Genomic DNA, 14,326 nt, shown 5'->3' with positions numbered 1-14,326 from the left:
AGACAACAGTGTTGTGAGTAATGTTTTCAAGCTGAATAAAAAAACAGCAGTAATATAAAACCAGTCGGCTCCTGGTCCATTTCCCTAACTGAAGGACTGTGCTTGTCTCCTCACCGATCATGGGCTGCATAATGTGCTCGGCCACCTTGACGAGCTGCTGGTAGATCTGGATGGAGAGGTCACTCAGCACCTGGCGGTACTCTGCCAGGTCAAAGTTCTTCAGACAATGCTCGTTCTGCTTGCCTGTGTTCTGAGTCATAAACGCCTGGGAAAAACACAGCAAGGAGGGAGAGGGTATTTTATACTGTGCATGTGCTACTGTACATCAGGGGAGGCTGGTGGAGGTAGAAATCTGAGGACGGGCTCATTGTAATGCATGGAATTCCTTCGATTTCTACCTCCACCAGCCTCCCCCTGGTGTACACATAGTAAATGAGCTAAAGCTTATACATCTTTACAGTCAATTTTATACTCTTGGAGAGATCCAAGAGTCATCTGATAGTACTGAGGCAGTGTCATGCAAGTGCTGAAAACCCTTCAGAGAATATTTACAGGTTTACATTACCTAAAGAGTAGAATGAACAAAGTCTCACCTCATCCCCGCTGTACTGCTTCAGACAGTGAAGCAGACGACTGGTATTGGCCAGCCAGAAGGAGGTCATCTCAAAGTCATCGCCGTTTTTCTGCAGAAGAATTACAACACAGTTCAATGGTTTGCCGACCAATCTTTCCACATAAGTTCCACATGACTTGAACCTTCCATAAAATCACTCAGTGTGTGTCTGTCTACAGTACCTTGAGGACCTTCTTGATGGCGTTGATGGTGGAGGTGAGCAGAGAGTGGACTTTCTGGTCATCATTGATGTAGTCTGCATGGCGGATGCACATGAAGAGGATGTAGGCTGGCAGGCAGGGCACTGTGGCTGATACAGCATGAGGCTTCATATCTGAAAAGCAAACAGTACAGTAGGTTACAATAACATGGGGGACAGTCACGTGCTGGGACAAGCTCAGCACTATTTTAATAGTCTTGCCATTATTTAGATAAAACATTTGCCATATAATACCAGTGATGAGTGTTTTGACCAATAAGGTCTCGTCCTCCTTGTAGTATTCCAGCATGCCCTCAAAGTCCTTCTCTTTGCGCTGGACAGTCACCTGGCGTGTCAGCTCTGGCTTGGCCTTGGTGGGCTGAGCTGCAGCAGCCTGGGACACTGGACAGGACAGGGCAGGACACTGGTCATTCATACAGCTAAATATACTTATACAGGTAATAAACACTAAATGATAAATACGACTAGTACTACTACTGCTATAAATACTGTCTATTACTGTACCTTCCAGCTCCTGTACTTTCTTCATGTAGACCCTCAGCTGCTTCTTCAGCTTCCTCTCATTCTTCTCCAGTTTCTCCACCAGCTCTTTCAGGTCCTACGGCAGAATTATTCAAGATGGTTAACAACACTATTGGTTGGTCAGAGCTTTGGCTCAAATCCATTCCTATACTGCTAGTACTGGTGCAGCTGGTGCAGTAGTCTCACCAGATTGTCGTTGGTGAGGCGGGTGATCTCCTGCTGGACGCTGTACTCCACCTGGGCCTCAGGGGACAGGGACATGGTATGGTTCAGCATCTCCTGCTTCTTCTCGATGTCGTCCTTCAGGAGCTCAATCTGGGTGTGCAGCGCCTCCAGCTCATCACCATGCTTCCTGGCCTGGGACTGAAGCTGGGCCTCCAACAGCCTGAACGACACAGGAACAGGGGACGGTCACTGGAGGACTACAGCTGGCCCAACCCTTAAACTGCTATCTTTTAGTGTTCCTTAGCTGCGGCTACTTAAGCGTGGCACTGACCAATACCTTTCATCTGATCTCAAACAACATGATTTCTGACTCTTTTTCTATCCAGTATATATTCATGGAGGGAGAGGAAGGGAGGAAAAGACAAAGCATGAAGGCAAGTAGAAGAAAAGCAAGCAGAGAAAGACAACCTGGCCACTTGTTTTAGACCCTGGTATGCCAAGCCCAGTTCTCCGTCTTCATTCAGATAGCCCCAGTCCTGAGATTTGCTGGCATCCGCAAGGCAGGAGAGTACAGCAGAGAGTGAGACGGAGAGAGACAGAGAGCCGGAGAGAAGGAACAGAAACACAGAGATAAAAGGCGTGACAGGAAGTAAAGAACAACTTGACAAGAGAGAAAAGAAAAGAGCAATCATAAAGGAGGCTGGTAGAACAGAAACTCCAAGAATAGATTTTGTTAGTTTAAGAAGTTTATATCATGCGCGCACACACACACACGCACACACACACGCACACACACACACACACAGTACCATGTCCTCTATACAGCTGTAAATGACCCCTCTGTAGGCAAAAGCTTCTGCACTGTTACTGAGGGGATAAGGGGATATTTAACCTTTCATCAGTCATCTCTGCAGGGTGAGAGGGTGTGTGTCTCTACTTCTCATTACTGGTTCCTACTGATTCTTTTTGTTAAAATGAGGATGCAGTGTGTAACATTTCCCTCCACATTCAAAGGTTCTGCCCCCAGATACATCAGTGGTGTAAAATGTACAAATTGCAGCTAGGTCTCCTTCCAGCATGCAGATAATGAAAGGTATCAAACAGACAGAAATAGAAGCGCAAATGGAGGATTGCTTTAGTCAAGATGCATCTTTGTGCTTCAGCTGGCTCATAAAGCAACACAAATGTCTTTCCTCCCAGGCAATCTCAGGCTCATCTGTCTCCTGCCACTCACTGACTGACTGTGAGAGTTCTACTAATAATGACACAGAATGATGGCACAGAGAGCCATGAATTTAGATCGATACCACTGTGCCATCCACAATGCAGTGGAATCATACGGTTCTTGCCATAAATATGTCATCAGCCCTGTTTGAGTGACAGGGAGAAGTTTTTATTTTATTTTCAACAAGATGTGACCCAATAGTAACCCGTCTTATCCAGAGAAGCCCAATCTAACCCTCAGATTGTGACTTGCCTCCGAGTGTGGGATATAGAGAGTATTCCATTCCATCTGCACTAAGACGCTTTTTGGTGAGCGTCACCTTGAGATTAGAGTGGCGTGCCTGGGTGTGGGTCTAAAGCTGACTGTCGTTGGCAGTAGAACTATGAGCTACTGTAGGCATGGAAGTACAGTTACATGTGCCTCAACGCTAAATCCTGTTAAAGAACAACCATGGGGTAAGGGGGGAGGCAGAGTGGCACCACAGTTAATTGTATGTAGTGACAGCTGCATGTTCTATTCAGTCTGTACAAATAACCTACATAATGTAACTGTAGGTAGCAGAGAAAAATCTGAAACTTTAATTTCACACTTACTTCTTAGACTCACAGAGTCCATGATAGGCCTTCAGTGCCTCCTCCTTCTCTATGGGCTTTGTGCTGTTGGTCCATTCAGGCACATTGTTGGTTTCCTGTCGATTGGGGGAGAAAAGAAAAATCAGTTAGGCTGGTGCTAGAGATTCAAATATATAGTTACAGTAGGCGATTCAAAGACCTGTGCCCTACAATGCAACTGGGGAGGGAAGATGGGGAGAAAGTACTGTAGGGAGACACACACATCTGAAAATACCTTATTATAGATGATAAGGCTGGCATACATCTACTCATCTATCTCCTTCCTTTAGGTCAGACCCAGTCAGAGTTTAACACTCACTCATAAACCTGAGTCATGAGTTACACCGGCGGGCATCAACACATACGTTTTTCCACAGATGACTTCCTCTCTAACATGTGCATCTGAGTCGATTAGCCTCAATTCCCGTAGAGAGAATCACCAAAGAGACACATACTGATTCCCTAGAGGTACAACCATCACCCCTGAGGGCAAGACGTGTCGGTCATAACCTCCTCTTAGGGAGTATGACGTGCCAAGCAGGTCCTCTTGCTGAGCGGCTGGTGGGGAGAGCAGCACGAGACCTGAAACATTAACCAGCCGCATCCAGAGAGCCATGATAGCGACAGTGAGCCTCTCCACCTCGAGGCACATCTCTACCTTTGGGAGGTGTGTAAGGGGGGTGGGGGGCAGGAGGATAGAAGACGCCTGAGTGAAAGCTGTCGGCTCTGTTCCCACACGATATCCTCTGCCTGCCTGTGCTCCAGTCCGTCTGTCTGAGGCACTCTAAAACTCCTGGCTGCCCACAGTGCTTGACAGCAGGGGAGATCACATTAGGCACTCTCTTCGTGAGGACAGAACTGCAGGATAATGCATTACCAGGAAAAAAAATTCAGAGTCCCGTTGCAGTTGGATGTTCTAAATGTGTCTGATTGCCAGTACCTGCACCCCCCCGTCTGAGCCCTACTACTGATGTTTGTCACTTCAACTTGATCAACCAGCTTTAACATACGTATCTAGTATGGGAAAAGCACAATGTTCATGACTATCATGCGACCCAATTAAATTGCACCAAATAAAATCAGGATTCCCATCAACCCAGTTGAGTCACAAACACGACAAGCAAATAACTGCTGTCCTTGATGTACTAGTTGCCTTTTGATTAGGAAACAGGACCATATCAATTTGGCGATTAATATTTAACACAATCAAAGATTAATATTTAACACAATCAAAGCCATGTAAACTTTGAACTCCCTTCCACTTTGTTGACTTACAATGTGATTGGTGGTCTCCTTCTGCTGGGAAGCACTAACTATCTGGGTCCTGAGGAGAAGGACCTCCTCCTTACGCACTTCCAGCTCCTCACTGGCTGCCTTGAGCTGGTTGAGCAGCAGGTTGTAGCTGTCCTGCAACTCATTGGAGGAGCTGTTCTTGGAGGCTCGGTCAGCGATGGCCTTCCTCAGCTCATTCAGGTCATTCTTCAGCTTCTTATTCTCTGACTCCAACTCTTGTCTCTGTAGAAACACAGTATCAGCTGGTCAGGAAGGTAGCCACGTTTCAAGGTTGAAAGACATTTATTGGCAATTTAAGATTTGAGCTTGGCTAATCAGTTGCCAATCAAATCGAAATGTATTGCACATCCAGGTTCAATCTAAGGACAAAGGACAGTGTCTGGCATAAAATACGGTATAATTAAACAGCCAAATTGGAATACATTCTATGCTCTGGTTTTCTGTGGGGTGGCTTGCAAAGTACTGTACAATTTTGCTTATAAGAAATCTGCTGAAAAGGTTCAGCTACAAAAAAATCTAATCTTGATTTACTAGAAAAAGTTGGATCTGTAGTATTAAACATTAATGTCATAAAAAGTGAAACTCATGTCTTCTCAAGACAGGATTAAAAAAAAAGTACCTTCACAATACTGCCTTTTAAAAAAAAATGTCTACCTTTGTACTTTGTATTGTTATCTGAACCTAAACTCAGAGAACTTTGAGACAACTCTTCAACTAATCTGGTGGTGCATCACTGTCAAGTAAAGCATTGATCTCTCCTGTGAATTTAAAGTGAATGATTCATCAAGACAAGGGCAACAACGAGAGAGAGACAGAGAATTCCTCTCACCAAGGCTTTGACTGCACACATCTTTCCACAAATACTGCACAGATGATGAGCATAAGTTACACATTTTATTTGAGAAAAAAAAACTATTATTTGTGTACGCCTCTGTGTCCCTTCAAAGCAAACTACACCAAAACTACACCAAAACTACACCAAAACTACACCAAAACCCTGCAACCTGACGACCCATCAGTGTGCCCTCTACCTCCTAGCTTTTATCTACTTGGCATGTTCCCCATCAGTGCATCCCCACTCCTCCTGCACCATTCAACACATTCAACACTATTCTCCCTCACCCAAATCCTGCCTGTGCTGTATCAGCACTATTCAACATCCCTCCACCCCCCCCCCCCCGCCACACACACACACACACACACACACACACACACACACAGATCTACCCATCCAAAAGGTTCCACTCACCAAGCGTTTAACAACCAAAAACACCAGAGCGACCAGGGTGAAAAAGAAATCAAAGACCACGAAAACAGACATTCCAGGGCAGACTGTGTACGGTGTGTTTGTATGAGAGTAAGTGTGTGTGTGTGTGTGTGAAGGGATATGTACCTTGAGACTGTTATAGGCCAGGTCTGCGCTCTCTTGCTCTGACGTGGAGTTCCTTGGTTCAGTACCCTGCAAGATAGTAAATAGTAAACATCTTAGCTTGATAAGGCAGAGGACGGCTATTGTGTAATGTTATTACCCAAAGCACCAAACTGAGGATCAAAATCCTGGTCTGACAGTTAATGTGTGTTAAACTTAAAGTAATTCAAGGGTGAAGTTATTAATTCAAGATCAAATCTTCAACTGGCAGTCAGATTAGAGAGCTTTGTGTACTGTAGGTCTTATAAATGTGTAACACCTTTTTTTTTTTTTTTTTTTTTTTTTTTATGTTTTTTGGGAAGTTCTGCTTTATTGGGATAGAGACAGTAGAGACTGACAGGAAGGATTGGGGAGAGAGAGGAGGGATGACATGCAAGACGTGTCAAGGGTCGGAAACGAACCAGGAACCTTATGATTATGTGGTATGCGCATTAGTGTGCTACGCCACTAAGCGCCCCCATAAATGTTTAACACCTTGCTATAAATAAGGACTCAACACAGAACTACAGTAAATGAGACTGAGACAGGGATCTACCTTGCGTTTGGCAAGCTCCTCCGTTTTGTCCAGGTTGACTTGCAGTCTCTTCCTCTCCTGTTCCAGCTCCCTGACACGCTTCTGCAGCTTCATGAACAGACTGATGTCCATTGCTGCCTTCTCCACTCCCATCTCCTGCAGGGGTAGAGGGGCAATGTGAGGTCACACACAAACAAACTCACACACACACACACAAACAAACAAAAAAACAAGCACAAGCTGTTCCGCACGGCAAAGCTCTGGGTCTTACTTCCACTAGCTGAATGGTGTCCTCCGTGTCTCCCACCTCAGAGGTTGAGATGGAGGGGTAGTTGGAGTCAGACTCCAGGCTGCTCTGGTTGGATGGGTTTCTCCTGTGGCCAGGCTGGAACTGAAGGAGAGAGGGAATCATTGGGTATGCATCTTTAGAATGACATCTGGCCACCCAGTCCTACTTTCCATTTACAAACTAAAACGTGACCTTGCATACTTCTGCCTTGTCTGGGAAAGGGAGACCTACACACATGCATGCATATTTACACAGACACAAAGAGACAGACACGGACACAAAGCCACACAATTACTGTACCTTGGCTATGGAGACCTCCTCCTGTAGGTTGTCATATCTCTGTTCCAGTCTGGAGAACTCCTTCAACATGTTCTGGTAGCGCTGCCTCTCCTCATCCAGCTCTGCCTGCATCCGGCCCTCTCTCTGGGACACACTGCTCTCCTGGTCTGCAACACACACACACACACACACATGCAATACACATCAATCACATTCAGCTCACTTGGCACAGATGTTTTTATCAATGACTGTAGCAGAAGAGTCCTCAGTGAAGGAAATGACCAGAGAAAAAGCCATCTCCGAGTAACACTATACTCAATTAAAGGTCTTGACGTACACAAGTAGTCATTGAGATCACACATTCCTTAAGATCTAAAACAATCAGCTGTCATTCGGTGTTCATTTTACCATGGCTTGGTAAATGTTGACATTCACAAGAGCTGCGAGTGCAGTCATTATTATGTTTATCTCCTCTGTATCTGTCTGTCTGTCTCTCCCACCCTGCCCGGCTCCATATAACCCCGCAGCTCCAGCAGTACTGCTGTCCCTGGAGCAGAGCCAGATCTGAGTTATGACTGTGATAAAACACCATGGGGACTTAAACACACATTTAACAGTCTCCGTCAGATTTATGATCTGAAACTAACCCCTAAATGTGTTATATGCATTTCTACATCATTTTTATACGCTGCGGTGGGCAGCGTGAAAACTCTTTTATGGGTTCTCTTCATCTCCTTGGCTCATAAGAGCCCCTGTATTAAACTGCTTTCATGGGGAATTTAATATGAAAGGCAGAGGAGTGGAATCATCATAGCTACGTTGCAACTGTAATGATATAATATAAATAACATAGTTCTCAAGAGTAAAATAATTACTTTACAGCCCCTCTCAAGCATGGACAACATGCTGCTTCTGCAGAGGAGGAGAACAAGCACAGTAATGATACAGCCCACACTGCCATCCCTCATCCTAAGGGGACCCCTGAGACTCTGATGAAGAGCAAAAGTGTAACTAATATCAGGGCCATAACTCCTCTTTACAGTTGGCTTGCTACTTCAAACTACACTATCGAGGAGCAGATACCAGTGTTAGTCAAACAGGCGTGGGTCATGGCTGAGGTGGTTACGTAAAATTATCTTTGAACATCTCTGTGATGAAACATCCTGTTATGACGATCACACGAGTCATGACCTCTTGATAAGAGATATGTTCAGAGATTAGGATGTACCCACAGATCACTAGGAGACATACACTCCATCTCTACCATAGGTAGCTACTAGTTGACAAGTTCATTGGCAAATGGGCTAAACAAAAAAGCTAATATACAAATAGATGCTGGAGACTTAAAAGTCAGAGGCTGTTGAGAAATACATTCATTTCAACATTTTCAACTGCTTTCAATTCAGTGACTGGTCTTTAAATAGCTTCAAACACTTGTCCTATATACCAGAGCATTACAACTGAACAAATAACATAATGTAGAACCACCTCAGATGACACTATCAATCATTCCCACACTCCCCAATCATCCTAATCCTAGATCCAGCACATACAGTACAAGCATATGGGTACATAGTCCATGAAGTGCCAAACCTAATAGGTTTCACATATTGCTTTTCCCACATGAACCCCGGGTTAAACAATGGCTGGCTTCACAGTCCCAGGTAAAAAACACCTGTCTCACATTGCTGCTGTGAAACCTGATGCAGTTTCTCCCTCTGTCGTCCTACTTCCACACAGAAACCCCTCTTGTGTGGGGAAACAAGCCTCCCTCCCCCCAGGGCAGAGGAGCTAAGACTCTCCGTAGGGCTCTTTGTGAGTCTGCTAGTTTTTCTTCAACCTCTGAAGTACATGAGCTGATATGTGTCTGTAGCTCTATCATTTAGGTTGCAGTGATTTCAATGTTTAATAATGATAAATACAAACTCCATTATTGGATTTATTGTGCATATAAGCAGAGGTAAATGTTTTCCATGTGGAAAATACCTATGACTAATTGTATGAATAAGGGAGCAGAAATCGGTTAGAATCATACACCTCCTAAGGCACTCACCTTCTGTGCTCTTGGAGTGGTGCAGGATCCTTTGGTTCATCTCTTCCTTTTCACTCTTGAGTAGGGAGTTCTCCTTCTCCAGATCCTCCACTCTCTGGGGAACATAAAACAACAAGAACATTAATCATGAAAATGAAAATAACAAAGGAAGCAGGAGTTGAGTGTTTAGGGGATAAACATTTATCTGTGTCCATTTAATTTGCTAATACAATCTTTGAGGAACCTTGGAAACTGAATAATGATGCTACATACTTTGGGCCACTTTAAAAATGAGTAAAAGTTATTTTTGTTTCTTCATAAAGAGATCACAAATCTGTGGGTCGTCTGTGTGAGTTCCTCCTGGTCATGTCAGACTGAGCTAAAGAACCAGGAACAACCCCCTAGCATTGTTACACAGGACCAGTTTGGGAGGGAGTCAAAGGGCCAAACAGAGGTGTCAAATACCACAGAGGCACAGATAACTCCCAAGCACAATCTACATAACAATGACTTTTCTCATTCCTAATGCCAGGTTGTCGATTTAATACACAAATCTTTGCATGATATGATTTTCAGGTCAGTAGGAAAACATTCCAGTCCAGTAAATCCCTAATGAGATTGGGGAAATCCCTCAAGATCGAGGCACGTATTTTACATTCAGTAAAAATGAAAAATGATGCAAAAAAAATTAATTATGCATCTCTTGACATTCAGCATCAGCATATCCTGACGTTCCTGTGGCATCTTGCAGCAGTTCTTAATCCTGAGAGAATGTTTTATTCACTCTAACAGAAGGATTTTGAGAACTAACATAGTTCAGTACTTAGCATTTGCTATTATTTATCAAGATGGAGATATTATGCAACCGGTCTCTCAATTATCAAACTACTGTCCTAGATGGCACTGTGTAGCCTCCACTCATTCTAAATCTCCATGATTCCTAAAACATTATTTTGGAATGGCTGCCACAGAGTATAGCCATTCACAATTACCATCCCAAACAAGTAATTTTAGGCAGATTGATAGCTCACCTGCTCCAGTCCCAGCTTCTCGCTGCTGTGCTCCTCCTCCATCTTCTTCCTGTGGGCGTGTGCTTCTTGGAGCTCTGCCCTCAGCTTCTCCAACTCATCTTGTAGAGAGGTCAGCTGACTACCATCGCCCTGGCGACTGCGCATCTGCTCCAGCACCTTCTGCAGCTTGTTCACCTCAGTTCCCAGGCCAGTGTTGACAACCGCCAGCTGTTCATTCTGGTTTTTATACTCTTTCGACTACACAGTGAATGAGGAGAGTGCTCTGGTGATTACTATGAAATGGCAACATCACTATAATTTAACCTAAGCAATGGTGAAACCCTGCAGAAACATGACAGCAGTGTGTCACTCACTGTGTATTGGCTATACTGAACAGTGGCCTGGACGGCGGCTTGGGTAAGAGGCGTAACATACCTGGTCATCCATCTTCCTCTGTAGCTGGACGATCTTGTTCTCCATGCCCGTGTTGAGCTTCTTCAGATGTTCGGCTGATCGTGCCTCGATCTTGAGCTGTTTGAACTGGCGCTTGGCATGCATGCGCCGGTAGGCACACTGGATAATGACGGCAGCATTCCGTGCCCGTCTGAACTTCTTCCTCTCGAGCCAGCCGCGGACGGTCTTCTGGATGACAATGGCTTTGTGGTGCAGAAGGAACTGAGGAGGTGGAGAGGTGAGTTAGAGAGTAGAGACAATGTCCCAATCATGAAACAATGTGATGGTACTGTGTATACTGTATCTAGGAGCTCTTGGAGTCCAACAGGATCCCAATCCAAAGTCTGAGGCGTAGCCATGGCAGGCGTTTACATAAAGCCCACCTGATCACATTCCGTTTCAAATCAGAGGCACATCGCCTCCAATTTTCCAGTCACGCAAACAACATGAATAAGACAAGATCTTCAAGACTCAGACATTCTATTTTCTACTCATACTGTACAGAGATCTAATCAATTTGAACTGATAATATAGAGGATCTAAAAAAGAGAGAGGGAGATTGAGAGATAAAGTGTGGGAAACTGACTCATGGGAAGGGGGGGGGTGGGTGTTCCAGTACCTCTTGGTATATCTTGCGTGTGAACATGCCCCTGGTGAAGGCTTGGATAGTGACAACCGCCTGTCTGACTCTCAGATACGCCCGGCGCTCCCTGACCATACGGTACTGCTTCTGACAGATCAGAGCAGTGCGGGTTAGACGCAGGTGCTCCGCATACCTGAGAAAGAGAGGGAGGGAGGGAAGGAGGGAGGGGGGAGAGAGAGAGAGAAAGAGGAGAGCGAGAGTTAAAACCATTCCTGGCCGATACCTGCAGGGTCATATATAACCAGGTGTTTTCATTGCATTGTTAGGTTAAGTGTTTGTCTTTGTACCTGCGGGCCATGTAACCACGGCCATATCTCTGCAGGGTGATGGCAGACTTGCGGATCTTCCTGTAGCGGACCCTCTGTAACCAGCCTCGCACAGTCTTCTGGATCTTAATGCAGGCTGAGCGGAACTTGTCTGCCCTGAGCTTCTCCAGGTAGGCCACCTGGCCGGCTCGGAAGAAGATCTTGGTCTTACCAAACTGGAACTTGTCTGGATCCTGTTTTGTAGAGAGAGAGTGAGAGTCCTCGGGTCATAATCCATTCAATGAGTGTCAATGCAATTCATTCAATTGAAATAGTAAACCACATGAGGTTGATTACGTTCCTGCAAATTCCATATTCAGGGGATCCATCACACGCTGTGTGAAGCTCACACAAAAATAAATGATAAAATCCCCTTTAAGCAATTAATAAAATACTTAGTAGAAATACACTTTCATATTCATATATTACTCTCCTCCAGTCAAGAGTGTCACAACCTCTCAATTATCACCCCCTGTAACAGCAGATTACATAAACTCTACTGTACCTTCTCTCCCACTCATGTTCAGTACAGAAACAGGTTAGGATACAGAGACAGTGCATATAGAATGTTAAACTATTCCCAATGAACACAGTTTTACTCCATCAGGGCTGAAAAAGAGCTGGTCTGCCTTAATAAATATGCAGGTTCATATACATTCAAGGCCATCACCCCCTTACCTGGGGCAAGTTAACAGGATCTGAATCCAATCTTATCAGGACAGACAAAGATTCAATAATGTTTAAAGATGCATGAATCCTGAGAGAGTTGGAGAACTGTTGAAAAACCCCACCCTACTTACAGTTTTATAAGAAAAAAATAAATCTCCCTGCTTTCATTTCCTTTCCCATCCTGCTTGGGGGGGACTTTTTACATTTTGATCTGGTGAGGACGTGTCTTACCTTGACCAAGGTCTCCAGCAGGTTCTTGCACACCAGCTTTTTGTCCCCTATGGTCATGTCAGACTTCTTCATGAGGACCCTGTATCTGTTGAAGAAGTCTGAATATGTCCATCTGGAATCACATAGTATTGGGTAAGTATTAAGTCAAACAAAGAGACATCACATTTCTCTGTTTACCCATTAATGCAAAAAGGTAACAATTTTAGCATTCTAAACAATTCAACATTTCTTCACTACCATCACCCTAAAGGGTCATTCTTTTTTAATATGTCCATGGTTTCTGTGTTTGTTGTGACAATGACAGTAAAAGGTCAGGGCTAGTAAGTGACTTGGTGTCTGACCAGCTAACTTGATAAGAGTTTCAACAGTAAGCCCTCACACAGTATTCTAGTTTTCTGCTGAGAAATGAATCAAACTGCTGTTAAGAGATTTCTCATTCTCAGTGGTGACTTGCTCTCCTACTGTGTTGCCCCAGGGAAGCACACATCTCATGAGAGAGAGAGGGGAGAGAGAGAGATGGAATTCAATTTCCCCCTGTTTAGGCAGCCCTGAGAGCGGGATGAAAGCAATAAAACAGACAAAGAGGAAGCGCTTCACTTCAGGTTTGGGCCAGTGGAACAAATTACGGAAGTGCCATGCCTAGCACGTCACCAGAGTGCCATATCAATCAAATTCCATTCAATTAATTCTGTGCCTCAACTGCCTATTACATGCAGTAGGTAAAGGGAGGAAACCCAGAGAGAGTTTTGTACCGTCTGGACCCGGACATTGGGCAGTTAGAGAACCAATACTGTTTTAAAGTTAACCAATACTGTTTTAAGTTAAGAGTTGTAAACTGCTGTGAAAATGGACATCATGAAAGTGGCCTGAAAACAAACAAAGAACAATCCAAACGCAGACTTTGAATAGGCTGACGTTGTGTACTGTATGCAGTCAGAATAGGCCAATACAGTCAATAGAATAGAATGCACCCTCCAATTCCGTGTACATGTACAGTTAAGTGCTGTATTGTGAAGACTCACCTTGATGGGTATCCAGCAGCACTGATGCGGATTGTCTCCAGAACACCACATGCTCTCAACTGCTGCACAGCTCTTCGAGAGTCAAATCTACAGCAGATAGAGGTACAAACACTCAGACATACACTTCAATACGACCCTCTATGTGTTGTTACAGACAGATACACGGCCAGGTTCACACCCCAACAGTTACTCCATGATTAAACCATCAAACTCTAAACTAAAAGTAAAATACAGCCAACATAGTGTAGCCTATAGCACACCATTTTGTCACAATCTCCATCCCATTGTTGGCAGAGGGTTAAGTGCCCAGATATTCATCCCTACTCCCTACCTGATCTTCCTCTTTAGCATTGCATACAAGGTCCCAGAGATGGTCGATCGAGACATGAAGTAGGATGATGGAGTCAGCTGCGCGCGGGGCTGACTGACTGTGTGTCCCTAGCTACAGCACATACAGACCGTGTGTTAGCTACCAGTCCAGTCCAACACAGCATGTGACTGACCCACAACATTCAATTTAGAACCCTGAAGAGCCCATTGTGCTAAAGAATGTGCCAAGAAGATGAAAACAGAACAGGACTTGACCTCTTTTGTCACGTCTATCTTGTTTTCTGAAGAAAACATTCTACCTTTCTTCAACAATAGAAAAGCCTTATACTGTAAGACAGAAAATGTAAACAGTATCGAAACACAGAGGTTTTTTTTTTACTTAGGACGCGAGTTTCCAGGAACACCCAACAGGATCATGCCAGTGCAAACAAGAGGAATCTTGTTATTGAGTGAGAGATGACTTCAGAGTTT

At 44.4% G+C, this 14,326-nt stretch overlaps 1 protein-coding gene across 2 annotated transcripts in view; it reads right to left on the bottom strand.

The window, feature by feature from the left end:
* The window catches only part of myo5b (myosin VB), a 47,677-nt gene that overhangs the window by 4,161 nt on the left and 29,190 nt on the right, over positions 1-14,326 (bottom strand). For both annotated transcript variants that reach the window (XM_083670325.1, XM_083670326.1), the window contains exons 17-35: positions 13,526-13,612; positions 12,504-12,615; positions 11,586-11,797; positions 11,275-11,431; positions 10,638-10,877; positions 10,224-10,460; positions 9,214-9,307; positions 7,182-7,327; positions 6,864-6,983; positions 6,614-6,748; positions 6,043-6,108; positions 4,632-4,871; positions 3,339-3,433; positions 1,542-1,740; positions 1,338-1,431; positions 1,068-1,214; positions 796-947; positions 594-683; positions 115-265 (exon numbers count right to left, since the gene is read on the bottom strand). In XM_083670325.1, coding sequence (XP_083526451.1) covers positions 115-265; positions 594-683; positions 796-947; positions 1,068-1,214; positions 1,338-1,431; positions 1,542-1,740; positions 3,339-3,433; positions 4,632-4,871; positions 6,043-6,108; positions 6,614-6,748; positions 6,864-6,983; positions 7,182-7,327; positions 9,214-9,307; positions 10,224-10,460; positions 10,638-10,877; positions 11,275-11,431; positions 11,586-11,797; positions 12,504-12,615; positions 13,526-13,612 — 2,774 coding nt within the window. The remainder of the gene's footprint in view (positions 1-114; positions 266-593; positions 684-795; positions 948-1,067; positions 1,215-1,337; positions 1,432-1,541; positions 1,741-3,338; positions 3,434-4,631; positions 4,872-6,042; positions 6,109-6,613; positions 6,749-6,863; positions 6,984-7,181; positions 7,328-9,213; positions 9,308-10,223; positions 10,461-10,637; positions 10,878-11,274; positions 11,432-11,585; positions 11,798-12,503; positions 12,616-13,525; positions 13,613-14,326) is intronic.

This window comes from Argentina silus, assembly GCF_951799395.1.
Source record: "Argentina silus genome assembly, chromosome: 5".
NCBI lineage: Eukaryota > Metazoa > Chordata > Actinopteri > Argentiniformes > Argentinidae > Argentina > Argentina silus.
This window is presented reverse-complemented; position numbering and strand designations above follow the sequence as displayed.